The sequence below is a fragment of the Buteo buteo genome, chromosome 29 (assembly GCF_964188355.1).
Source record: "Buteo buteo chromosome 29, bButBut1.hap1.1, whole genome shotgun sequence".
In the NCBI taxonomy this organism is placed as follows: Eukaryota; Metazoa; Chordata; class Aves; order Accipitriformes; family Accipitridae; genus Buteo; species Buteo buteo.
In genome coordinates this window covers 515,062-540,389 of record NC_134199.1, presented here as the reverse complement: position 1 = coordinate 540,389, position 25,328 = coordinate 515,062, and the positions used below count along the sequence as shown (strand labels likewise).

General features: G+C 68.0%; 4 protein-coding genes across 12 annotated transcripts in view; 2 read left to right on the top strand and 2 right to left on the bottom strand.

Moving 5' to 3' along the window:
• The window catches only part of CCS (copper chaperone for superoxide dismutase), a 2,743-nt gene extending 775 nt beyond the window's left edge, over positions 1 to 1,968 (top strand). Inside the window, exons 2-8 of the mRNA XM_075018355.1 lie at positions 427 to 499; positions 590 to 727; positions 804 to 981; positions 1,098 to 1,158; positions 1,246 to 1,323; positions 1,566 to 1,669; positions 1,765 to 1,968. Coding sequence (XP_074874456.1) covers positions 427 to 499; positions 590 to 727; positions 804 to 981; positions 1,098 to 1,158; positions 1,246 to 1,323; positions 1,566 to 1,669; positions 1,765 to 1,930 — 798 coding nt within the window. The 3' untranslated portion in view covers positions 1,931 to 1,968. The remainder of the gene's footprint in view (positions 1 to 426; positions 500 to 589; positions 728 to 803; positions 982 to 1,097; positions 1,159 to 1,245; positions 1,324 to 1,565; positions 1,670 to 1,764) is intronic.
• Positions 1 to 15,439, bottom strand: part of LOC142025697 (RNA-binding protein 4B) — a 21,831-nt gene extending 6,392 nt beyond the window's left edge. Inside the window, exons 1-4 of one of the 5 annotated variants that reach the window (XM_075018350.1) lie at positions 15,332 to 15,380; positions 13,419 to 13,840; positions 10,983 to 11,681; positions 9,587 to 10,203 (exon numbers count right to left, since the gene is read on the bottom strand). In XM_075018350.1, coding sequence (XP_074874451.1) covers positions 10,990 to 11,681; positions 13,419 to 13,830 — 1,104 coding nt within the window. In that variant the 5' untranslated portion in view covers positions 13,831 to 13,840; positions 15,332 to 15,380 and the 3' untranslated portion in view covers positions 9,587 to 10,203; positions 10,983 to 10,989. Of the gene's footprint in view, positions 1 to 9,586; positions 10,204 to 10,982; positions 11,682 to 12,762; positions 12,914 to 13,418; positions 13,841 to 15,331 lie in introns of those variants that run through there. The other 4 variants (XM_075018349.1, XM_075018351.1, XM_075018353.1 and 1 more) reach the window with 4 other exon arrangements.
• RBM14 (RNA binding motif protein 14) overlaps positions 2,192 to 25,328 on the top strand; it is a 23,295-nt gene continuing 158 nt past the window's right edge. The window contains exons 1-3 of one of the 5 annotated variants that reach the window (XR_012648705.1): positions 2,192 to 2,705; positions 8,855 to 9,496; positions 23,148 to 23,238. Coding sequence is in view for 4 of the 5 variants with exons in the window: in XM_075018339.1 (XP_074874440.1) it covers positions 2,360 to 2,705; positions 5,144 to 6,776; positions 7,279 to 7,486 (2,187 nt within the window). In the remaining variant the exon portion in view is untranslated. Of the gene's footprint in view, positions 2,706 to 5,143; positions 6,777 to 7,278; positions 8,015 to 8,854; positions 9,540 to 23,147; positions 23,239 to 25,328 lie in introns of those variants that run through there. The other 4 variants (XM_075018339.1, XM_075018342.1, XM_075018340.1 and 1 more) reach the window with 4 other exon arrangements.
• The window catches only part of SPTBN2 (spectrin beta, non-erythrocytic 2), a 23,300-nt gene continuing 15,044 nt past the window's right edge, over positions 17,073 to 25,328 (bottom strand). The window contains exons 21-35 of the mRNA XM_075018338.1: positions 25,199 to 25,288; positions 24,838 to 25,092; positions 24,622 to 24,752; positions 23,410 to 23,614; positions 22,947 to 23,321; positions 22,486 to 22,730; positions 22,264 to 22,402; positions 20,924 to 21,008; positions 20,631 to 20,827; positions 20,375 to 20,526; positions 19,892 to 19,967; positions 19,568 to 19,773; positions 18,574 to 18,747; positions 18,435 to 18,477; positions 17,073 to 17,303 (exon numbers count right to left, since the gene is read on the bottom strand). Coding sequence (XP_074874439.1) covers positions 17,073 to 17,303; positions 18,435 to 18,477; positions 18,574 to 18,747; positions 19,568 to 19,773; positions 19,892 to 19,967; positions 20,375 to 20,526; positions 20,631 to 20,827; positions 20,924 to 21,008; positions 22,264 to 22,402; positions 22,486 to 22,730; positions 22,947 to 23,321; positions 23,410 to 23,614; positions 24,622 to 24,752; positions 24,838 to 25,092; positions 25,199 to 25,288 — 2,604 coding nt within the window. The remainder of the gene's footprint in view (positions 17,304 to 18,434; positions 18,478 to 18,573; positions 18,748 to 19,567; positions 19,774 to 19,891; positions 19,968 to 20,374; positions 20,527 to 20,630; positions 20,828 to 20,923; positions 21,009 to 22,263; positions 22,403 to 22,485; positions 22,731 to 22,946; positions 23,322 to 23,409; positions 23,615 to 24,621; positions 24,753 to 24,837; positions 25,093 to 25,198; positions 25,289 to 25,328) is intronic.

The following is a 25,328-nucleotide window of genomic DNA, read 5'->3' as shown; positions in this document are numbered from 1 at the left end:
TGGGTGTTTAAGGCCCCCTGCACAGGAGTTTTGAGTGTGCAGAGCCCTGCTTACAGGAGTTTTGGGGGTGCAGGGCCCCTTGCATGGGAGTTTTGGGTGTTTAAGGCCCCTTGCAGGGGAGTTTTGGGGGTGCAGGGCCGCAGGCACCCACATTTGGGGGTGCAGGGCCCTGGTTACAGGAGTTTTGGGGGTGCAAAGCCCCTTGCATGGGAGTTTTGGGTGTATAAGGTCCCTTGCATGGGAGTTTTGGGGGTGCGGGGCCCCAGGCACCCACGTTTGGGGGTGCAGGGTCTGTTGCATGGGAGTTTTGGGGGTGCAGAGCTCTGGTTATGGGCGTTTTGGGAGGAGTGCAGGGCCCTGGGTACCTGCTTTTGGGGGTGCAGGACCCCCTCACTGGGTGCTGAACCCCCTCCCCTTTCCCTGCAGCTGGAGTTCGCGGTGCAGATGCGGTGCCAGGGCTGCGCAGACGCCGTGCGGTCGGTGCTGCGGGAAGCCCCAGGTGAGCCCCCCAATGTTCCCCAGCAGCCCCAAAGTTGCAGGACACCCCACTTGCCCCCCCCCCATCATCACCCCCTCTCCCTCCCCACAGATGTGCAGCTGCTGGAGCTGCAGCTGGAGGCGCAGACGGTGCTGGTGGAGACGACGGCGGCGGCCGAGCGGGTGCGGGAGCTGCTGGAGAAGTCGGGGCGCCGGGCGGTGCTGAAGGGGATGGGGGGCTCCGATGATGGTAAGCGGGATTTGGGGGTGTCGGGGAGGGGGAGACACGTGTGCGGGATTTGGGGTGCCAACGCGTCTCCCCGCAGCGAACCTAGGGGCGGCAGTGGCGGCGCTTTCCGGCCCCGGCGCGGTGCGGGGCCTGGTGCGGTTCCTGCAGATCTCGCCGACGCGGTGCCTGGTGGACGGCGCCATCGATGGGCTCCCGCCGGGTCCCCACGGGATCCACGTCCATGAATTCGGGGACCTCTCGCGCCCCTGTGACAGGTACCGCAGTGGCAGGGCGGGGGGGGGGCACGACATGGGGATGGGGACGGGACACCCCCGGATCTGGGGGTGCAGGCACCCTGGTCTCACCCTGTGTCTCCCCCTCACCCCCACAGCTGTGGGGGCCACTTCAACCCCGACGGCGAGTGCCACGGGGGACCCCAGGACCAGCACCGGGTGAGCTGGCGGCTGCGGCCGCTCCGTGGGGCTGAGGGGGGGGGCTCCCGGACCCCCCCTCACCGCCCCTGCCGTGCTCCACTGCAGCACGTCGGGGACCTGGGGAACATCTGGGCTGATGCCGAAGGCAAAGCCAGCTTCCGCATGGAGGACTTGCGCCTGAAGGTGAGGCTGCGGGGGGGGGCACGGAGGGACCGGCCCCCTCCCATGGCTGTGGGGAGGGTCTGACCCCGGTTCCACAGCTGTGGGGGCTCCAGGCTGCACCCCACGGCCATGGGTAGGGTCTGACCCCGGTCCCACGGCTGCAGGGAGGGTGTCTGGGCTGTGCCCCACGGTCGTGGGGAGGGTCCAGCCCCAGCCCCATGGCTCTGGGGGGTCCTGAGCCCCCTCCGACTCCCCCCTGCCAGGTCTGGGACATCATCGGGCGCTCAGTGGTGGTGGACGCGGGCGAGGACGACCTGGGCCGGGGCTCCCACCCGCTTTCCCGGGTGACGGGGAACTCGGGGCCGGGGTGAGTGTGCAGGGAGGGTGTCTGGGGAGTCTTTGGAGATGGGGGGGGGGGGGGGGCTGCTCACCCCCTCACCTCCTCTCTCCCCCCTCGCCAAGGCTGGCCTGCGGCGTGGTGGCCCGCGCGGCCGGGCTCTTCCAGAACCCCAAGCGGGTCTGCTCCTGCGACGGCGTGACCCTGTGGGAGGAGAGGGACCGGACCACGGCAGCCCCTGGCCCCGCTGCAGCTTCCAGCCCCACGGCAGCCCCGGCCCCCCACCTCTAGGAGCCGCCCCAAGGACAGCAATAAACGATAACTCGCTCTGCAGCCTCCGCGGCTCTCGGGGGACCGGGGTCGGGCACTGCTCGTCCCCGCGGTGCTCGGCGCTGCGCGTTCCCCGGGCCCGCAGCGGCCCCTTTAAGGGTGGGCGTGGCCAGCGCGCCGGCCGCCTTGGGGGCGTGGCGGAGGCGTGGCCGGCGCGGCGGGGGGCGGGGGGCGCGCAGGCGCGTTGGTGGCGGCGGGAGAGCGGAGTGGGCGGGGGGCGGGAGGAGCGGGCGGCGCGCAGGCGCGGTGGGGAGGGCGCGCACACGGCGGGCGGCGCGCAGGCGCAGTTGCGCGGGCGGCGCTCCCGCTCGGCGCTGAGGAGACGCCGCCATTTTGTGAGGCCGCCGCGCTGAGCTCCCGCTCCCCCCTTTCCCCGCCGCTGCCGCCACCATGCGTCCCGGCATAAAGCTCTTCGTGGGCAACGTCCCCGAGGAGGCGACGGCGGAGGAGCTGAGCGAGCTGTTCGCCGGCGCCGCCGGGCCCGTGCTCGGCATCGCCCTCATGAAACAGTTCGCTTTCGTGCACCTCCGGGATGAGGCGGCGGCGGCCCGCGCCATCACCCAGCTCAACGGCCACCAGCTGCACGGTCGCCGCATCGTGGTCGAGCCCTCCCGGCCTCGGCCCACCAACACCTGCAAGATCTTCGTCGGTAACGTCTCGGCCGCCTGCACCAGCGGCGAGCTGCGCTCGCTCTTCCAGCAGTACGGCACCGTCGTCGAATGCGACGTGGTGAAAGGTACCGGACCCGCCGCCGCGGACGGGGGCTCCGCACAAGCCTGTTCGCCTCCCCCGGGGCCGCCCCGCAGCCCTCGCCGAGCTCAGTCCCCGCCACAACTGGCTCGCCGCTCACCTCCGTCCTCGGAGCCGCTCCGGCCCCGCTCTTGGCTCGGGTGACCCGTGTTCCGTCTGCCTGGCTGCGGCTCCCCCCACCTTCCCTACCTCCCCCCCTCCACCGCCCCCGGCCCGATCTGGCGGCGCCCCCGCACACGGAGCAGGGGCCTGGGTCTCCCTGCTGCCCCCCAGCCGGAGCCGTGCGAGCCCTTCTGGGTTCCCCAGAGCCCATCCCTCCCCTCTGTCCCGTTAAACGCCCCCCGCCCCCCCCCGGGGTACGCTCTCGCCAGCCTTTCTAGCCAGGCCACGTCCTCCATCCTCGCCTCCCCCCAGTCCGGGCGGGGGTAACCCGCTGCTGGTGCTGCCTCTGTAATTTTTCCCTGACATGAGGCGCTTCCCTTCCCCGTCCCGCTGCGACTCTGCCACGGCTTCACCTCCACAAACACGCCCTGACGTGGAGCTAGCTGCTCCCCCATCAGCCGAGGTGGGAGAGCCGAAGCCCATAAAAAAACCCCACTCGGTCAAACTCCCGAGGGGGCTCGATTGGCTCCGCATCGGGGACCCTGCAGTACGGCGTGACCAAGGGGACGGTGTCACCCCACTTTCCCCCTGACCCTGATGGGAAAAGGTGTCATCCCCATGTCATGCAGCCAACACAGCTGCTCCCTGAGGTGCCTGTCCCGTCCCGTTCCACCCCCCTGCCCCGGCAGCGTCCCAGCCAGCTTCTCCGCCTCCCGGGAGGGTGATGTTGTTGCCTCTGCTCTCTCGTCCCAGGTTGCAGGCCCACCGGCTCCGTCCCGCCAGGACGCAGCTTCCCAGCGGAGCCCGTCAGAAACCACCCCAAACCCGCGCCAAAAGTTTCTGGCATCCCCTTGGCCAGTGGCCGATTTGTGGGGTCCCCCAGAGAGGGGTGGGGGTGCTGCGGCCGCCCAAGAGGGCGGCAGGAGGGCTGGGGGGGTGAACGGAGGAGGCATCTCCTCCTTAGGCTGCTGGAGTGGGATATGTGGATGTGGGATAGGAGCCAGGGAGGGGCGGGATGGCAGGGCGGAGGGGGCACATGCGGGAGAGTGGGTGAAGTGGAACTGATGTTTAGCCGGAGCTTGAGGTACCAGGATGGGGTTTGCTCAGCGAGCGATGCTCTAAGCATGCCGTGCTCCCTCGGATGGGCTGCCCTGGCCGAGCCGTATGCCGGCCTTCTGGCCGTAGGCTTAAGTGGGCTGTTGCCAGCGGCAGCGGTTCCGGTGATCCCTGGTCCAGGACTGCAGGGGGGATGCCGTGGGGTTGCCGAGAGGAGCCGCCCTTCCACTCCATGCCGGCCTCCCGGACCCGTCGTGCCACGGGGGCACCCCCCCAGCTACTGCAGTGGCATCTGAACCCCGAAACCGTTGGCCTGAGAGCCACGGGTGGCTGCCAGACCTGGCGTGGGCACAGCGTCGTGGCAAGAGCTGTGCTGGGGGACGGGCAGGTTGCCTGCGGAGCTGCGGGTGACCCGCTTTCCTGCCGCAGACCCGGCACGGTCACTCTGGGTCCCGCTTCTACTGCTCCTCGCCTCGCTCTCCATCTCCTTTCCGACGCCTCTCTGCTTCGGTGCCGCGTTCGCGCCGTGCTGCTCGCCCGGCTCCTCGCCTTGGCCCGGGTGCTCGGCTGGGTGTGTGGTGCCGCAGGTTGTGCTCTGGTGCTCTCCTCTTCCTTCTCCCCCCTCTCCTCTCCTTCTCCCCCTCCCCTCCTCCTCTCACTCTCTCCTGTCGCTGGCGCTCCGTCCCCCTCGGCACGTCTTGGTGTCTCGGCGGGCGCCAGCCCTCTCTGGCTTTGCTCCGCTTACTGGTGGGATGGCCTGGCTGAGGCCATGGCGCTGGCGGGGCCGCATTACCCTCCTGGGGCTCTTGGTCCCCAGGTGCCAGAGGACCGGTAGGGAGGAATTGCCGTTGGCGAGGGGCTGCCGTGCCGTGGGGCAGGGTGCCGAGCTCACTCGGCGCAGGGAGAAGCGTCCGTGGTGGGCGCGGGCGAATGGAGGGAGAATGCAGGGGAAAACAGAGCAAAAAAGTGGTGCTGGGGTGTTCCTGAGCCAGGGGACGCCAGGTGGGTGGCCAGGCTCGTTAGGCTCCGGCCAAATTAATGGTGGGGCGGAAGCAAACGAAGGTGGTTCTGTCTCTTCGCTGCCTGAGCAGCAGCAGCAGCGGAATGGGGCCAGCAGAGCCCGTCCCGGCGCCTGTCCCGGCGCCTGTCCCGCCACTGCTGAGCCGCACGCTGCCGCGGTCCCGGCGAGGCTCGATAAGCGTTCAATCCTGTAACGAATTGTCTTTTCTCCCCCCACTGATAACCCTCTGTCTGCTGCTTTATCAGACTATGCATTTGTTCACATGGAGAACGAAGCAGATGCAAAGGTTGCCATCGAAAACCTTAACGGGAAGGAGGTGAAGGGGCGCAGAGTGAACGTGGAGCTCTCCACCAACGTCCAGAAGAAGGGTGCGGGCCAGGCCTTGCCGCCCGCCCTCGGCCTCGACAAGAACAAGAGGATCGGCCTGGAGTACCGCGAGAAGTTCCAGCCCAAGATCGAGGGCTTTGACCAGCAGCGCCGGGCGGCGGACGCTGCCTTCCCCTCGGCCGCCACTGCCGGCTACACCGCCGCCTCCTCCCTGTACGATTACCAGCAGCGCTTCGGCACCGGCGGCGCCGGCAAGTACGAGGCTTTTGAGGCACAGGCCAGGCCGGCCTCCCCCTCCTACTTCGGGAGGGACCGCAGCCCCCTCCGGCGCTCCCCCACCCGGGCCGGCTACGCGGCGGTGACGCTCCCCATGACGGCACAGCCGGCCGCCTACCGCGCCCAGCCCTCCGCCTCGCTGGGGGCCACCTACCGTGCCCAGCCCTCCGCCTCCCTCGGCGTGGCCTACCGCCCGCAGCCCACCACCGGCCAGGCCGCCTCTTACCGCGCCCAGCCCTCCGCCTCGCTGGGCAGCGCCTACCGCTCCCAGCCCTCCGTCTCCCTCGGCGCCTCCGGCGCGCAGCCCGCCGCCAACTCCCTCGGCTCCTACGGCGCCCAGGCCGCCGCCTCCTACGGCGCGCAGCCCGCCGCCTCCCAGCTCTCCGGCTACGGTGTCCAGTCTGCCGCCCTGGCCTCCTCCTACGGGGCGCAGGCCGCCTCCGGCTACTCCGCCTCCTACAGCGCCCAGGCCGCCGCTGCCGCCTATGGTGCCCAGGCCGCCGCCGGCCCTGCCGCCTCCTACGGCGCCCAGGCTGTGGCCACGCACGTGGCCTCCTACGGCGCCCAGGCTGCCGCCGGTCACGCCGCCTCCTATGGCGCCCAGCCTGTAGACGGTCACGCCGCCTCCTACGGCGCCCAGCCCGGTGCCGCGCTCTCAGCCTCCTACGGCGCCCAGGCCGTGGCCGCGCACGCCACCTCCTACGGTGCCCAGGCGGTGGCCGGTCACACCGCCGCCGCCTACCAGCCCGTGGCCGGTCACTCGGCCTCCTACGGCGCCCAGCCGGCGGCCGCGCTCTCTGCCTCCTATGGGGCCCAGCCCGCCGCCGGCCACTCCGCCTCCTACGGCGCCCAGCCTGCCGCCAACCTGCCCGCCTCCTACGGCAGCCAGTCCGCCGCCGCCGCGCTCTCCGCCACCTACGGCGCCCAGGCGGCCTCCTCGCTGGCCGCCTCCTACGGCAGCCAGGCCGCCGCCGCCTCCTACAAGGCGCAGGCCTCCGCCCCGCTGACGGCTGCCTACCGGGCCCAGGCCTCCAGCTCGATGGCGGCGTCCTACCCGGCGCAGCAGGCCTCCTCCGCGTCGCTGGCGGCCGCCTACCGAGCCCAGCCGGGCAGCGCCTACGACGGGCCGAGCCAGCTGGGGCAGCAGGCGGCTTCCTACCTGGGCCTGTCGCAGGCCGCCGCTGTCGCACCGCCCTACGAGCGCACCCGCCTCTCCCCGCCTCGCAGCGCCGCCTACGACGACCCGTACAAAAAATCATCCGCTCTGGCAAAAAGGTACGGCGCTGGGCCGGGGACGGACGGCCGCGCGACTCGCTCCACGCCGCCCCGGTGGATGCCGGCGCCTGGCTCGGGGCTTACTCTTGGTTCCAGCGCGGCTCGCTAATGCCCGGCGTGCAGAAGGGCAGGTGCCACGTGCCGGCCCGTGGGCGCGGTGGCTCTGCTCCCACGGCGCAGACCCCCACGTAACTCCCTCCCCCGGCTTCCTGGGGGGGGCACGCGCTGCGGGATGGGGATGGGGGCTTCGTCTGGGGCGGGGGGAGCCGGTGGCACGCACTCGCTGGCGGCCGGGCCTCCCGTGGTGCCCAGCGCCTGACCCGCGGGTGTACCGGGCGCCGCTTCTCCGTCCCGAGCTGCCGGCTTTGCCTGCGGCGCTGCCTGCCCAAAGCCTGGCGGTGTCATGCCGCCGCGGCGCGTCCCCGGGCAGGATGCGGTCGCCGCCAGCGGCGGATTCAGGCGGCCTCCCCCTCATTCACCACCTGTCTCTTCTCTCGACCAGGTACGGTTCCGAGCGCCGTCTGTCTGACCTCTCAGATTACCGCCGCTTAGCGGACTCGCCGCTCGCGTACCGCCGGTCGCCGACAAAGTCCCCGATGGATTACCGCCGCCTTCCAGAAGCGCACGCCGATTACGCCCGTTACTCGGGCAGCTACGGCGATTACCTGCCCGCCACCCGTGTCCACTCGGGCTACCAGCGCCGCCTCTGAGCCGGGCGGCACCAGGACAGGGTGGGGGGTTAAGGCCGCTTGCGTCGCCACGGGCTCGTACTCGGTGCTCCGCCTCACCGCCCGCCGCCGCACCCGGCGCAGTTCGCCACCTCTGGCCGTTGTCCCCGGGGCAGGGACGGTTATTTTTTAGCTGCTTTTTCTTTGTTCTTTCTCTTTTTTTGAGTTTTTTAGAAGGATCTGCGGTTACGGTTGGAAAGTGTGCTGCGCTCCCGCGGGGGGAGCAGGCAACGGGCGCGCGGGTCACCAACCTCTGCCTCCGGCTCCTGCCATAGCGTCGGAACCGTCTCTCGCTCGTGGCACGTGTGGCCATCGGCACCACTGGTGCTTGGTAGCGGTTTATAACCTGAGCGATCGCTGCCACCGAGCGGAGCCCGTGCTCTTTTATACCACGAGTTCCCCTTTTTGGGTTTATTTCCCCTTTTCCAGCATCAGTCCGCGGCGCAGCGCTGGGCTCAGCGCAGCAGCGAGGTTTTGTACAACTAAATAAATGCTGGGCTCTTCACCGTTTCCCAACCGTCTCTCGTCTGGTTCTTTCCCAGCCCGGTGCTTCAGGGGACCAGCAGTGCCGTCAGTGCCACCGCCATTCTGGCGAGGGGCTGATACTGCCGGCACGGTGACACGGCCAGACCCATGGCTGTTGCATCCGTCTCCCTGCTCCCGCCCTTGGCTACGGCAGCCAATTCACCGACCGCCTAAGAAAACGATGTTTTTGTGCGGTTGGGTCACCTGGCACCAGTCCCAGCTGCAGCCCCGGCACCTGTAAGTGCTGGAGCCACGTTTCTGCTGCAGAGGAGGCAGACTCGGAGCACGAGCAGCATTTCACTGGTAGCAGGAAGCGCCGGAGCATTCCTGATGGCACTGCTGGACTCAGGCAGCAGCGGCCCGACTGTACGCTGTGGTAAACGCACACCATCACCGGTGCCCCAGCCCCTAACCTGTGCTTGGTGCCTTTTTTTGGGTGAGAACGGCTGATTTTGAGAGGAGAAACCACGTGTGCACAAGAGCGAGGTCGGTGTTTGCTCCCGCCTTGGTTTGGCCGTGGCGGCCAGTCGTGTGTGTATCGCTCAGCGCCGCTGGCACCGTGTGGCAGAGCCGGCTGCCGGCTCGCCCTGGCTGGTCATGCTGCCGCAATGGCCATTAAAGTCTCTGAAAGCGTTTTCTGTCGCATCATCTCTCCCCCGAGCCAGTGATGGGTCACGGTGTACTCCTGGTTGGTTAACACAGGTCGTGCCATGGGGGGAGGACAGCTGCCTGCTGCTGCGCCTTATTGCCTGGCTGGGGCTCGTTAACCGCTGTGGTAATTAGCTGGGCAAGAAGGGTCTAATGCTTCTCCCCCTCGTTTTCCAGGGCAGGCACCAGGGGACGCGCACCCTCAGGTCCCAGGACCATCCCTGAGCCCACCCCAGTGACGGAGGAGCCCGCGGGTGATCACACAGAGGCAATTAGTGGCTGATGAGATGGAGGCAATTAGTGGAGGCAGAATCGCCCTGGAAACGCAGCAGCTGACGGCAGGCAGCGAGCTCGGGGCTCCCACTGCATAAACCCCAGGGCCCGGAGAACAGCCAAAGGGCTGGGACGTCGATGAAGGCACGGTCCCGGGCCTAATGTCATTACTTAACGAGCACCAAGAGGCAGGGGGAGCAGCACAGGCTGTTTGGGGACTAACGAGCCAGCCCTGGGCAAGTTAATTAGCAGGTAGTTTCAGAGGTGCTGCCCCTGAGGGAGAGGAGAAAGAGGAAGGACCCCAGTGGGGTGCAGGGAAGGTGGGGGTGCCACAGGGGCACCAGGATGAGAGCTGGGGGGGAGGGCGGTCATAAAAGCCAGGCCCCGTTCATTAGCTAGGGCAGCACAGGGCCCTGGGGTCCCCTTTTGGGGGGCTGGGGTCCCCTTTCAGGTGGCTGCCCCCCCCCCCAAGCTCATCTGCCCCTTCATTTGCAGTGCAGACCCCCGTGGGGAGCTGGACGGCAGGCAGGGCCGCAGGCAGCACCGGTAAGTCCAAGAGGTTACGAGCTGGGCTGGGTGGGGGGGGAGTTGAGTCCAGAGAAATAACCGGTGCCGGAGCCAGCGGGGTTTGTTAAAAATTTGAGTTTTATTTTACCGGAGAGTGGGGTTGGGGGACGCTAAACGCCACGGGGGGCGCGGGGTGAGCTCCAAACACAAGGTCGGCCCTCCCACGCCAGCGCGGTGCAGGGGGAGCGCGGCGTGGCGGCCTTGAGTCAGCTACGTCATTTCGTATTAAAAAGCTACGAGTGGATTTATTCATCCTCTTCAAAATAAAGAAAAAAAAAAAGAAAAGAAAGAATAATAATAAAGGAAGCTCCAGCGAGGGAGCGAGCCGCTCCACGCTGGCCGGGGGCAGGAAAAGCAAAGCAAAGCAAAGCTGGCGCTGCGGCTACGGCTGCAGTTACGGCTACGGCTACTCTCGCTCACGACCTGAGCCTAGACCAGCTAGGGGAGGGGTGGGGGCCCCCAAACTACCTGAAAAGCAAATCCTGGCAACTGAGAACGGAAAGCTGGGGGAGGAGGCGGGGGGGGGGTCAAGCTATTCTGACCAAGGCTGGGAAGAAGCTGAGCGTCCGTTAGGAACAGACTCGTTAGCTGAACCCGGCTGCGCTTTGAAGCCCGGCGCAGCATGAGACGCGCGGTGCCGATTCGGTGTGCGACGGGAACCCGACGTCCAGCCGCAAATATCTTACCTGAAAGAGAAAAGCAGAGTTGGCGCAAAGCGCCTGGTGCAGGTGCCGGTCCCCGCGCCGGCCGGGACCGTGCCGGGGACCGCACCGAGCCCCGGCGGGCACCCGGAGGAGCTGCCGGCTTCCTGAGAGCAACCAGAATCCTGACGCGGCGGCAGTGGGGGGCTCTGTGGCCGCCCCGTGCTGGGGGGATGCCAGGAGCCCCCACGGCTCCGGCTCACCCGCAGCAGTGTGCCAGGGGAAGCAGCCATCCCGCGCCGGGGTGGCAGCCCGGCTGCCGGCGGCTTTTACCAGGCAGAGCCTGGGAGCCATCCCCAGACAGGGGCTACTCCCAGGAGATGCGCGTGGCAGCCACGGCACACGGGGCTGGGGGCTCTGTGGGAACCCCCCCACCCCGCAGTGACTGTGCCGGGACTGCACCTGGGCACAAGGGCTCGGCCCCAGCTACGGGGGGGACATGCTAATTAAAGGCAGTGGGAGCCCCGAGGGCGAGCCACTCGCAGGCAGCAGCACCAATTGCCACGGCAAGTCCTCGCCATCCGCCCCGCGCTGGGCAGAGCGGCCAGAGCCGGCGCCTGGGCTTTAATGCCCGGCAGGACCCCGTCTGTTTCACCGCGACCCTTCATCCCGGCTCGCATCGAGACGCAGACGCTCGACCGGCACAACCAGGGGCTGGGGGACGCACACCCCGTTATCTCCAGCAGCCGGGGAACCCCCCCCATGGTGCCCAGAGGCACCGCCGGTTGCAAGGCGCCATGCGCCAGACCTGCCAACACGCTCACCTCCGGCTCAAAAGGCAGAGTACCGCGCCCGGTCCGCGTACGGGTCCCGCCCGAACCGCTGCATGTCGTAGAGGGAGGCCCGGGCCACCGAGGAGACCGGCGACAGCTGCCCACGCTCGTACGTGTACGCCTCTCCGACGGTGGTGGCCGCGGCGGCCGTGCGGCGCAGGGGGCTTCTATCCCGGGTGTAATAGGTGGAGGAGGCGGCCGCCGCGGCGGCGGTGGCGGCAGCGGCGACGGCGGCCGCCGCGCCCGGGGTCGGCAGCAGAGCTCTATCGTACGCGTCTAGGGTGGTGGGGATGCGACTGGCCATGGCTGTGGTGGCGGCCATGGCCGAGGACTGGACCTGGGAGTACTGGGCGTACTGGGAGTACTGGGCCATGGTCTGCTCCGCGTAGGCGTCATACGCAGAGGCCGTGGCGTAGGAGCGGACGCGGTAGCGCTTGTAGTAGTCGGCCATCCCGCCGTACGCCTCATCGTAATACACGGTCTCCCCATAGCCCGCGGTGTAGGGAGTGCGCACGGCTCCGTACTGCTCGTTATAGGCCTCGGCAAAGTCCGCCACTTGCCCCGGGCGATCTACCGGGCACTCTTTAGACCAGTGCCCTTCCTTCCCGCAGCGGTAGCAGCCGCTCTTGTCTCCCATCCCGGGCGCCGTCCGGAGCCGGCTGGTGGACAACTGCACGCGCATCCGCTTGCCTTGAGGAAAGAGACGCGAGAGGGAGGCGATCAGTGAGGCCGCACCGAGAGCGTGGTCACAGCCACGGGCGCCAGCGGGCAGCGGGACGGGACCGGCCGCTGCCCCCACCTCCCCCCCACCCCGCAGCCGCGCGGCCTCCGACGGCGCCGGGCACCGCGGCAGGGAGCGACCCGGCGCAGGAGGAGCCCACGTCGGGCTCGAGCGGGAGCCGCCTGCCAGCCGCCGGCCACCCGACTTACCAGGAAGGCGCCGCCGGGGACAGGGCTCTGCTGGCGAGGCCGAGCGCTGCCCGCGCTGGCCACCCCGGGCTAAGCCAGGACAGGCTCCGGCGGCTCAGCCAGACGGCGAGCCGCCGACTACCCCGGCAAGCAGCCAAAGACGGCTTTCTGCCGGCAACCAGCACACGGTGGTGCTGCCACAGCAGCCCGGGGACGGCCCCGCATCAACGGCAAGCTTCCCGCCGGAAAATGCGCCCGCCAGCACGCTCCTTGCGGCGGCCAGACGGATGCGACACCGGATGACCGCCCCGGAGCTAACGAGGCTTCGGACGGGGGCCGGCTTCAAGCACGGCATGAGGCAAGCCAAGCGCAGCCGGGGGCATTTGGTGGTCCCGCGGATGCCCCGCAGCAAGGGAGCTCCGGATGCGGCTGCGCCGTCCCGGCTGGAGAAGAGTTTTGAGGGACACCCAGAATCGGGGCAGCGGGGTTTGCCAAAACCCCAGCGGGAACCAGGAGGGCCAAGCCCAGCCCCACCGCCGCTTGGGGTGAAGGACCGGACGCCTCCCTGCCGACCCGGCCCGCCCGCCGGCACCGCTTCCGGAGAGGGGACGCGCTCGCCATCAGCGCCACGCCGCCGAGTCTCGGCCGCGAGCTCAAATCCGGACGCTCGGCCCCGCCGCTGCGTTCGCGCGAGAGGCCGAGAGGAGGAGGCTGCCAGCGAAAGCGCCCGCGTCGCGTCTCGTCTGGGAGCCGGGCGAGGGCCCGGGGCGGCACGTTGATAGCCCGAGCGAGCAATGCCGCGTGCTGCCGGCAGCGGGGACACGGCCGGCGCGGGATCGGGCGCCTCCGCTCACCCTCTTACCAGGCAGGGCAACGCTACAAGGGCGGGAGGCAGCCTGGCTTCACGCCGCGCGGGTGGGACCCGCTGCTCCGGCCCGGCAGAACCAGGCGCGGCGGCCGTCGGCACAAGAGTTGGGACTTCGCCGTCGGGATCCTCCTGCGGGGCGGCCGTGCTGGGTTAAGTCAGAGATGGATCAGTCCCGTCCTCCCCCGGCCCAGCCCCAACTGTCCCTGCCCTCACTCTGGCTGCCGTGGCCACACCGGCGACCGGGAAAGCAGCACTGGGGCTCGCCGGACAGGAAAGCGGCTGTGCCGCGCCGGTTTGGCCCTCGTCGTGCCCTGCACGGCACGAGGGGAGCCGGAGTGAAAAAAAAAAAAAACAACAAAAAAACCCCTCATTTGCACTTAATTCCAGCGAGGGGGAGGGCAGGTGAGCCTGGCGGCGCTGCTCTGCTGCAGAGCTGAGCACGGTGCCGGCTGTGGTCTCGCCAAGGATTGCCGGCAGGCCGGTCACCCCGGTGCTGCTGCCGCACCCCCAACCTGTGCAGCCGGAGCTGGGAGGGAGCGAAAACATCTTAACGGGAACATGGGGAATCCTCCCGGAGACCCCTGGGGCTCGAAGTGCCAGACCCATCCCCGCTCCCCACGGATCTCAGCCGCGACCCCGGTGCGGATCACCTTGGAATTCGGTGTTATCCAGCCCACGGATGGCCTCCACCGCGTCCTCCGCCCGCTCCATGTGAACGAAGGCATAATCCTTGACGATGTCGCACTCGATGACGGGGCCGTACTCCTCAAACTTGGCCCGCAGCTCCAGGTTGGTGCAGGCGGGGCTGATGTTGCCGACGTGCAGTTTGGTGGAGGCTTTGCTCTTGTTCTTGCTAGCCTCCACGTTGATGCAGACACCGTGCAGCTTGTGGTGGTGCAGGTTGCGGATGGCGTCCTCGGCCGCCGTCTTGTCCTCGATGTGGACGAAGCCGTAGTTCTTGATGATGTCGCACTCCAGCACCTTCCCGTACTGCTCGAAGAGGGAGCGGATCTCCTGCTCCGTCGCCTCCCGCGGCAGGTTCCCGATGAACAGCTTCACCATCTCGCCCAGCCTGCGACAGGGGAGCAGGGGGGGGGTTAGTGCCGCCGAGACGTGCCGTACGGGGAGGGGCACAAACCCCCGCAGGGCTGTGCCCCCAAACACCCCAAATCTCCCCCAAGAAACACACCAAACCTCTGCCCTCCTCTACCCACAGGACTGTGCCCCCCAAAAAACCCCTAAAAACACCCCGAAACCCTGCCATTGTACCCCCCACAGGGCTGTACCCCCCAAAAAACCCTAGAAACACCCTAAACCTCTGCCCTCCTCTCCCTGCAGGGCTGTGCCCTCCCAAAAACCCCTAAAAACACCCCAAAATCCTGCCTGCCGCCCCCGCAGGGCTGTGCCCCCCATAAAAACCCTAGAAACAATCAAAACCCTGCCTGCCCCCCCCAAAACCCCTAGAAACACCCCAAAACCCTACCTGCCCCACAAAAAAACACAGAAACACCCCAAAACCCTGCGTGCCCCCCCTCACAGAGCTGTATCCCCCCCAAAAAAAACTAGAAACACCCCAAAACCCTGCCTGCCCCCCCTGCAGGGCTGTACCTTTCCCAAAATTTCCTACAAATACCCCAAAACCCTGCCTGCCCCCTGCGCAGGGCTGTGCCCTCCCCCCAAAAACCTTAAAAACACCCCGAAACCCAGCCTGCCCCTCCAAAAAACCCTAGAAACACCCCATAACCCTACTTGCCCCCCAAAAAAACCCCTAGAAACACCCCAAAACCCTGCCTGCCCCCCCCAAAACCCTAGAAACACCCCATAACCCTGCCTGCCCCCCCAAAAAAACCCTAGAAACACGCCAAAACCCTGCCTGCCCCCTGAGCAGGGCTGTACCCCCAAAAAAAACCCTACAAACACCCCAAAACCCTACCTGCCCCCCCAAAAAAACTACAAACACCCCAACACCCTGCCTGCCCCCCCTCAAAAAGCCTAGAAACACCCCAACACCCTGCCTGCCCCCCCCAAAAAACCTAGAAACACCCCGAAACCCTGCCTGCCCCCCGCGCAGGGCTGTACCCCCCCAAAAAAAACCTAAAAAAAACCCCAAAACCCTGTCTGCCTCCCCAAAAACCCTAAAAACACCCCAAAACCCTGCCTGCCCCCCCAAAAAAACCCTGGAAACAAGCCGAAACCCTGCCTGCCCCCCCCGCAGGGCTGTGCCCCCCAAAAAACCCCTAGAAACACCCCAAAACCCTGCCTGCCCCCCCCCACCGGGCAGAGCCCCGCCCCAAAGCCTACAACCCCCCCTCCGGACCCCCGCCCCCGGAGCCAAGGCCCCGCTCTGCCCCCCCGGGCCTTCCCCCCTCCCACCGCCTTCCCCGAGGCCTCCGAGCGCCTCGGCGGGGCCGGGCCCGGGCCCAGGTCATCCCGCTCGCCCGGCCCGGCCCCGCCGGTAGCGCTGCCTGCCCGCCCCCCCCCAAAACTTGTCGCCCCCCCATCCCTCCCCACCTTCTCACACACACATCCCCTCCCCCCCCTCCCCGCCGTCCCCTCCCGGTACCGGCGCCGCCGCAGCCCCGCCCCCACCTGCGCCCCGTCCGCCGCGCGGTCCTCACAAAATGGCGGCGGCGCTACCCAGCTCGGCCTCCGCCTCCCGCGCTCCCATTGGGCAGCGGAGCTGTCCGTCAAACGGTCACCGAGCTCCGTCAGCCTTCCACGGCCGGCATAGGGTGGGCTCGCCCACGGGGCCGCCGCAGCCAATCATGGGTGGGGAGGGGCGGGGCGAACGGGTGGCGGAGCGGTCCATTGCGGCCTCCGGGGGGGGGGGGGTCGCCGGGGCGGCCCATTGATGGCGAGCGGGGGGGTGGGGAACCCGCGGGATGCTGGAGTCCCGTACTGGGAGCACTGGTGTGACCCACGGGCATCCGCCCCGCCCATCCCCGAGCCCGTTCTCTCCCCATCCCGACCCAAAACCATCCCGCGCCAATCCAAAACCACCCCATCCCGACCCAAAAACCATCGCATCCCAACCCAATTCCACCCCATCCTGTCCCAAAACCACCCCTTCCTGCCCAAAACCATACCATCCCGACCCAAAACCATACCATCCCAACCCAATTCCACCCCATCCTGTCCCAAAACCATCCCATCCTGACCCAAACCCACCCCATCCTGACCCAAACCCATCCTATCCTGACCCAAAACCATCCCATCCCGACCTAAATCCATCCCATCCCAAAACCACCCCATCCTGACCCAAAACCATCCCATCCCGACCTAAATCCATCCCATCCCAAAACCACCCCATCCTGACCCAAAACCATCCCATCCTGAACAAAAACCACCCCATCCTGTCCCAAAACCATCGCATCCTGACCCAAAACCATCCCATCCCGACCCAAAACCATCTCATCCTCACCTGAACCCATCCTATCCTGACCCAAAACCATCCCATCCCGACCTAATCCATCCCATCCCCAAACCACCCCATCCTGACCCAAAACCATCCCATCCTGACCCAAAACTATCCCATCCCTTCCTGTCCCCAAACCATCCAATCCTGTCCCAAAACCATCCCATCCCGACCCAAAACCATCTCATCCTGAACGAAACCCATCCTCTCCTGACCCAAAACCATCCCATCCCGACCTAAATCCATCCCATACCAAAGCCACCCCATCCTGTCCCAAAACCATCACATCCTGTCCCAAAACTATCCCATCCCGACCCAAAACTATCCCATCCCTTCCTGTCCCCAAACCATCCCATCCTGTCCCAAACCCATCCCATCCCGTCCCAAATCCGCCCCATCCTGTCCCAAAACCACCCCATCCCAATCCAAAACCATCCCATCCTGACCCAAAACCATCCCATTCCATCCTGACCCAAACCCATCCTATCCCCTCCCAAACCCATCCCACCCCAACCCAAACCCACCCCATCCTGACCCAAAACCATCCCATCCCGACCCATCCCACCCTCATCTCCACCCTGTTCCCACCTTATCCCTACCCTTATCCCAATCCCAATCCCACCCCGCCCCGTCGGCGCACTCAGGGCCCGCCCGATCTCTACAGTCGCTTTATTGGGGTTTGGGGCTGCGCGGGGACATCACCGGGACGCGGGGGGACACGGGGACCCCGGGGCGGGAAGGCACGACGGCGCGGGGTGGGGGGGGCGGTGAGCGAGACCCCCCCCCGCGCTGCCCCTCCCCGTGCTGCCCCCCCCCGCCGCGTCCCTCCATCGGCTCCGCCGGGACCCCCCCCCGTGTCCCAGGGCACCCCCCCCACCAGCCCCCGGCTCTACTTGTTCTTCTTGAAGAAGCTGAAGCGTTTCTCCCGCTCCTTCTCCTTCCCCTCGCGGGCGCGGGGGGCGGCGGGACCCCCCTCGGCGGGGGGCGGCACGGGGGGCATGCTCATGGCTCGCGTCACCCCCTTCCCGCCCGCCGGGGTCCCCCCCGGACCCTCCCGCGGTCCCGCCGGCACCAGGGCGGCCGCCGCCTGGATCACCCGCAGCCAAGTGCTCATCTCCGCCTGCGGGGACGTGCGACGGCGGGCGTCAGCGGGTGTGCAAGGGTGTGGGAGGGCGTGAGCGGGCGTGCGAGGGTGTGAGCGGGCGTGTGAGGGCGCAAGTTGGTGTCAGCGGGTGTGCAAGGGTGTGGGAGGGCGTCAGCGGGTGTGCAAGGGCGTGATAGGGTGTGAGTTGGTGTCAGTGGGTGTGCAAGGGTGTGGGAGGGCGTGAGTGGGCGTGTGAGGGCGTCATCGGGTGTGCAAGGGTGTGGGAGGGCGTGAGCGGGTGTGCAAGGCCATGACAGGACGTGAGTTGGTGTCAGTGGGTGTGCAAGGGTGTGGGAGGGCGTGAGAGGGTGTGCAAGGCCGTGACAGGGCGTGAGTTGGCATCAGCGGGTGTGCAAGGGTGTGGGAGGGTGTGAGCGGGCGTGTGAGGGCGCAAGTTGGCGTCAGCGGGTGTGCAAGGGTGTGGGAGAGCGTGAGCGGGTGTGCAAGGGCATGACAGGGCGTGAGTTGGTGTCAGTGGGTGTGCAAGGCTGTGGGAGGGCGTGAGTGGGCGTGTGAGGGCGTCAGCGGGTGTGCAAGGTTGTTGGAGGGCATGAGCAGGTGTGCAAGGGTGTGGCAGGGTGAGTTGGCATCAGTGGGTGTGCAAGGGTGTGGGAGGGCGTGAGTGGGCGGTTGGTGTCAGCAGGTGTGCAAGGGTGTGGGAGGGCGTGAGCGGGTGTGCAAGGGCGTGACAGGGCGTAAGTTGGCATCAGAGGGTGTGCAAGGGTGTGGGAGGGCGTGAGTGGGTGTGCAAGGGCGTGACAGGGTGTAAGTTGGCGTCAGCAGGTGTGCAAGGCTGTGGGAGGGCGTGAGTGGGCGTGCGAGGGTGCGAGCGGGTGTGTGAGGGCATAAGTTGGCGTCAGTGGGTGTGCAAGGGTGTGGGAGGGCGTGAGTGGGTGTCAGTGGGTGTGCGAGGGTGTGAGCGGGTGTGAGCGGGCGTGCGAGGGCGTGCAAGGGCGTGCGGGGGCATGCCGGCGTGCTTGCGTGCGCACTGCTGGGGCTGCGGGCACGAGGGGGTGTTTCCCCGGGTGCTCACGCGTGTCTGCGTGTGCAAGGGGGGGGGGTCACCCGACCGTGCCCCCCCCCTTAACCCCCCCCCCAGCATCTCACCTCATCCTTGGCCTGGAAGAGATACTCCTTGCCGTCGCTCAGCCTGGGGAGGGGGACAGGGCTCAGCCCCCGCCACGTGCGTGTGTCCCCCCCCAACCCTGCGCCCCCCCCCCCGTGTCGTGCCCCCCCCCGTCCCTACCCCAGTTTGAAGACGTGCTTGCGCTTCTTGTAGTGGAGAGCGGGGTGGCAGCGGGCGCCGCGCAGGCTGGCGGGGGGCTCCCCGTGGTAGGGGGCCCCCACCCCTGCGCTCTTGGCGTCCTTGTAGAAGCTGAGGTTGCCCCCCCGCAGCACGCAGTACACGCTCTGCCAGGACCTGGGGGGAGGAGGGGGGGCACGGAGTGAGGGGGGGGCGCGGCGAGGGCTCAGGGAGGGGGACAGGGGTCTGTATGGGGGGATGTGGCTCCGGGGGGGAGGGGGCACGGCTCCATGGGGGGCACATAGTGCTTTGGGGGGGGGGGGATAGCTCCATGAGGGTGCATGCACTGCCATGGGGGGTACACGAGTCTGAGGGGGGGGAACATAGTGTCATGGGGGGGACATGGCTCCGTGGGGGGGACAAAGTGCCATGGGGGGGGCACTTGGCTCCATGGGGGGGTAATATAGTGTCATGGGGGGGACACGGCTCCATGGGGGGGACACAGAACTGCGGGGAGAGCACAGCAATGTAAGGGGGGGGAACACAGTGTCGCTGGGGGGGGGCATGGCTCCGTGGAGGGGGAGACACAGCACCATGGGGGGGACACACACACGGCTGGGGGGGGGGATGACACGTGGCTCTGGGGCGGGATTGGCACCATGTGGGGACCCCGACATGGGGAGGGGGGGCTGTTGCGGAGGGGGGGGGGTCACAGACCCACCCCTACCAGCACAGCAGGGAGCAGGGCCTTGCCCACTTAAGGGAGGGGCCTGGATGAAGGGGTGTGGCCAAAGGGAGGGTGTGGCCGCGGGGGTGTGGCCTAGGAAGGGTGTGTCCCACGGGGCGGGGTCAGGGTGGTGGCGGGTGGGGTGTGCCCAAACGGGGCGTGACATGCTGGGGCGTGGCCTGTGTGGGTGTGTCCAGAGGGGCATGGCTGCGAGGGTGTGTCCGAAGGGGCGGGGTACACGTGGGCGTGTCCGAAGGGGCGTGGCCTCACCTATTGGGGGCCTTCTTGCCCTGGGCCTCCATCTCGTGCTTGCGGCAGAGGCCGCCCTCCAGGCTCTCGGGGGCCGGGGGGGCGCGGGGGGGCAGCGTGGCCGCGTGGTCGGGGGCCGGGACCCCCCCCGAGCGCCCCCGGGGAGACCCCCCCGGGCTGGGACCCCGCTCCCGCGCCCCGTTGGTCAGCCCCGGCCCTGCCGGCACCTGCGGGGAGACGGGGGTCGTGGGTCCCCTCCCATGGCGGGGGGGCACACAGAGGCATCCGGGGGTCCCCTCCCCGCCTTGGCAGGGGGGTCCTGGAATTGGGGGGGGGGGGTGTTACCTGGGCCGCAGCGCTGTCAGGGCAGATCCCGTTGACGGCCGGTGCCTCCGGCTGGCGACTCTGCAGGGCTGGGGCCCTGGGGGGGGCGCAGGAGTAGATGAGGGGATGGGGACCCCCCTATCACCCTGGGACCCCCCCACCATGTCGCCTCTTTCCCTGGGACCCCGATGTCTCCCCGTCCCCTCAATGCTGGCGGTGTCTCGTGCGTCCCCCCATGTCTCCTGTGCCCCCCCCTTCCCTCCAAGTCCCTCCTGTCCCCCTCCTCTCCCCCCATGACCCCCCATTTCCCACATCCCCTGGGTCTCCCCCCCCCCGGGACCCCCATATCCCCCCCGCTTTTCCCCAGTCCCCAATATCCCCAGGGTGTCCCACCAGGACCCCACATCCCCCACGGCCCCCACCCTCCCAAGCCCCCCCTGCCCCCAGACCTCCATGTCCCCGCTGTCCCTGTCCCCCCCCGGCCTCCGCATCCCCGTCCCTCACCGCTGCGGCTCCCTGGTCCCCACACCGTTCTGGGCATCGGGGGGCACCGACGGAGGGACCCCCCCGGCCTCAGGCTGCGCGGGCGGGGGCGTGGGCGGCCGCCTCTTCCTCGCCTCCTCCTCCTCACGCCGCCGCCGCTCCTTCTCCTCCAGCTGCGGGGGGACGATGACACGGAGGGGGGGTCAGCGCCTGCACCGAGCGCGCTGGAGCTCAGCTGACGGCTGGGTTCCCCCCACCCCGTGCCCCCCACCCTCACCGTGGTGAGGCGTTCCAGGGCGGCGAAGCGCTCCTCCCAGGCGGCGGCCGCTTTTTGGAAGCCCTGATGGCGTTTGATGAGGTTCTCCACCTCGGCCACGCTGCCCCCCAGCTCCGCCGAGCGTACCAGGGGCTCCTGGCTGGAAAGCCAGGCCTCCGCCATGCTGGCATCCCGCCCGAACATCAGCACCTCCAGCACTGTGGGGAGACGGGGAGAAGGGGGGGGAACCGTGTGGATCCAGGCACCCGGGCGGACGCAGCCCCCCCAGGGGTGCCCCCCGACCCTGCGCTTACCGATTTGCAGCCAGTCCATCTTCTCCTTCCAGCGGTCCCCGATGTCCCGGCGGCGTTCCTGCAGCTGCGAGAGCTTCTCCGAGATCTGGGGATGAGGGATGGGGGCTGTGAGTGCGTGGCATGGGGAGGGGGGGACACGGGGATGGGGACAGGGCTGAGGACACAGGGATGGGGACAGGGATACAGGGATGGGGACATGGGGATGGGGACACAGGGATGGGGACAGGGATACAGGGATGGGGACATGGGGATGGGGACAGGGACATGGGGATGGGGCTGGGGATACAGGGATACAGGGATGGGGACATGGGGATGGAGATGGGGACACAGGGAGGGGGACATGGGGACAGGGCTGAGGACACAGGGATGGGGACAGGGATACAGGGATGGGGACATGGGGATGGGTACAGGGACATGGGGACAAGGCTGAGGATACAGGGATACAGGGATGGGGACAGAGACATGGGGACAGAGAGATGGGGAAGGGGATGTGGGGATGGGGCTGAGGATACAGGGATGGGGACAGGGATACAGGGATGGGGACAGAGAGATGGGGATGGGGACACGGGGACGGGGACATGGGGACGGGGCTGAGGACACAGGGATGGGGACAGGGATACAGGGATACAGGGATGGGGACAGAGATGAGGATGGGGACATGGGGATGGGTACAGGGACATGGGGATGGGGCTGAGGATACAGGGATGGGGACAGAGAGACGGGGATGGGGATGCGGGAATGGGGACAGGGACATGGGGACGGGGCTGAGGATACAGGGATACAGGGATGGGGACAGAGACATGGGGACAGAGAGACAGGGAGGGGGATGTGAGAATGGGGATGGGGCTGAGGATACAGAGATGGGAACAGGGATACAGGGATGGGGACAGAGAGATGGGGACGGGGACATGGAGATGGGGACATGGGAAGAGAGCTGAGGACACAGGGATGGGGACAGAGATGTGAGGACAGAGACATGGGGATGGGGACACAGGGATGGGGACACATGGACAGAGACAGAGATATGGGGATGGGGACAAGGGAACAGGGACAGGGACACAGGGGTGGGATACATGGATAGGGACGGAGACATGAGGACAGAGATGGGGACAGGGAAATGGGGATGGGAGGACAGAGACGGGGATGGGGACAGGGACACAAGGACGGGAACAGAGACAGAGATGTGGATGGGGATGCAAGGATGAGAACAGGGATGGGGACAGAGGGATGGGGACAGAGACACAGAGGCGTGGATGGGGACATGAGGCCAGGGACGGGGATGGGGACAGGAACGTGGGGCTGGGATGAGGACAGGGACGCGGGGACGGAGAAGCCCCTACCTTGTCGGCGGCATAGTGGCCCTTGTCAAGCAGCGCGGTGCCCATGGCCACGCAGGCGTCGAAGCTGTCGGCCCGCGCCTCCACCTCCGCCTTGATGCTCTGGTGGTTCTTGATCACCAGATCGGCCGAGGACACGTCCCTGCGCCAGGGACGGGGACGCGGTCAGTGTCCCCTCGGCACCACCGCCGCCCCGGCACGTGCCCCTTGCCCCGTCCCGCTCACCGCGGGCGCTCCTGGCCCTCGATCTGCAGGCGGACGCCGTCCATCCAGAGCAGCAGGTCCCGCACCGCCCGCAAGAAGCGGAACTTGTCGACGGTGTCGAGGAGCAGCCGGCGCCGGCCCTGGCTGCTGCCGCGCAGCTCGGCCCAGGCCTCGCTCACCGCCTGCTCGTGCCGGCGGATGTCGGCCGCCTTCTCCCCGGCGTACGCCTTCTCCAGCCGCGCCGCGTCCTCCTGCACCTGGCGCACCTGCGGGCGGCACGGAGAGGAGGCTGTGCCGCGCCGCGCCATGCCGAGCTACGCTGCGCGGCGCCACCCCGCGCTGCACCACGCTGGGCTGCACTGCGGCGTGCCGTGCCGTGCCGCACCGCCGCGCCGTCCTGCATCACGCTGCGCCGCGCTGCTTCACGTCGTGCCGTTCCGTGGCACGTCGCCCCGCCGTCCCCGCCGCGCCGCGCGGCTCACCTGGGTGCTGAGGGCCTGGATGTCGTGCTCGTAGGCGGTGTGCATGCGCTGCATGGCTTCGGCCGTGTTCAGGTCGCGGCCCACCTCGTCCGGCAGCTGCTTCTGCTTGTGCTGCACCTGGGCCAGGGTCTCGCGGGCGTCGTGGTAGAACCGGTGCAGCTCGTAGGAGGCCGCCAGCATCTGCGACCGCGTGTCGATCAGCTCCAGCAGGTCGGCCCAGGCCTCGTTCAGCCCGTCCTTCCACTCGGCCACCGTGGCGTTCTCCGAGTGCCCCGCCGCGATCAGCGCGTCCGCCAGCCCGTTGACGCCGTCCACCCGCTCCTGCCCGATGCTGCTGGTGTCCCGCGAGAACTCCCTGAACTTGTCCCGCAGCATCTGCGGGGAGGGGGCGAGCCGTGTCGGGGACGGCGGGGAGGGGAGACGGGGACACCCCGGCGCCCTCCCGCCCCGTCCGTCCCCGCACCGTGACGTGCTCGTAGTCCTGGCCCAGCTCGTGGGAAGCGGCCACCACCTCCCGCTCCGAGATCCACTGCTCCAGGTCGTCCACGTCGCGTTTGAGCTGGCAGAGCCGCTGGTGCTCCTGCAGCGTGGCCCGGCGCTCCTCCGCCAGGTCCTTCAGGCTGGCGTAGAGCTTGTCCACCTGGCCCTGGCGCAGCGTCAGCCGCTCGCTGCGGGCACGGCCGCCGTCAGCTCCGGTGGCACCGGCACCGGGCACCCACTGGCGGGGGACGATGTGTGCCGGGGTGGGAGGAGGCGGGGGGGACGTGGTCCTCGTGGGATGATGCACACATTGATAAGGGGTGGCAGGAGGGACACGGGGTCCCCATGGGATGGTGGTGGCAGGGGGACACACGGTCTTCTGGGATGATGGACGTGGGGATGGGAGGTGGTGGGGGGGACACGGTCTTCTGGGGTGATGGATGTGGGGATGAGAGGTGGCGGGGGGGACAGGGTCCTCAGGGGACGATGGACGTGGGGACGGGAGGTGGCGCGGGGGACACGGTCCTCGTGGGATGATGGATGTGGGGATGGGATGTGGCGGGGGGGGACAGGGTCCTCATGGGATGATGCACAAATCGATAAGGGGTGGCAGGGGGGACACGGGGTCCCCAAGGGATGATGCTGGCAGGGGGACACACGGTCTTCTGGGATGATGGACGTGGGGATGGGAGGTGGCAGGGGGGATGCGGTCCTTGTGGGATGATGCACACATCAATAAGGGGTGGCAGGGGGGACACAGGGTCCCCAAGGGATGATGCTGGCAGGGATAGGAGGTGGCAGGGGGGCACACGGTCCTCGTGGGATGATGGATGTAGGGGTGGGAGGTGGCAGGGGGGACACAGTCCTCGTGGAACGATGGACGTGGGGATGGGAGGTGGCAAGGGGGGATACAGTCCTCGTGGGATGATGCACACATCAATAAGGGGTGGCAGGGGGGACACAGGGTCCCCATGGGATGGGAGGTGGCGGGGGGCTCATGGTCCTCGTGGGATGATGGATGTGGGGATGGGAGGTGGCAGGGGGGGACAGGGTCCTCAGGGGATGATGGACGTGGGGATGGGAGGTGGCAGGGGGGACACGGTCCTCATGGGACGATGGATGTGGGGATGGGAGGTGGTGGGGGGTCACACAGCCCCCGTGGGACGATGCAGGCGGACCCGGGGATGTTACCCACCTCTCGGGGTGCCCGCTGGCCACCATGTCGCGGCTCTGTGCCGAGAGCTGGTGCACGGTGTGGGCATAGTCCCGCAGCGCCTGCTCCAGCACCAGGTGCTTGCTGACCATGGCCTGGGCGCTCAGCTCGTCCTGAGGCGGGGGGGGTATCACAGAGGCTCAGGGTGGGAGGGGGCACGGGGCTGGGGTGGGGGGGCACACCGGCCGGGAGCCGTACCTTCGCCTTCTCCTGGGACATCATGTGCAGCTCCTGCTCGCCCATCCAAGCCTCGGCCTCGGCGGCGTCGCAGTAGAACTGCTGGGCGGCGTGAGCCCGCTCCAGGCGCCGGTGCCGCAGCTCCGCCTGCAGCCGCAGCTCCTGCCAGGCTTCCCGCAGCTCCCGCACCCGCTCGGCCGGACCCGACAGCCCCCCGCGCCGTCCCAGCAGCTCCTCCACCCTCCGCTCGTGGCCCTGCAGCTCCTTCTGCAGCGTCTGGAAGCGGGGGGAGAATGGGACACACGGGGTGAGCGGGAGCGGTCCTGGGGATGGTGGGACCCCCACGGGGGCCAGCGGTGGCTGCTGGACCCCCCCAACCCACCTGGTTCTTCTTTATCAGGAGCTGGACGGAGGGCAGGTCCTTGCCGTGGTCGGTGGACACAGCCAGGGGTCTGCGCTCCTTCACCCACAGCTGGTGGAAGACGGGGGGTCAGGGAGGGTGGGGGGTCAGG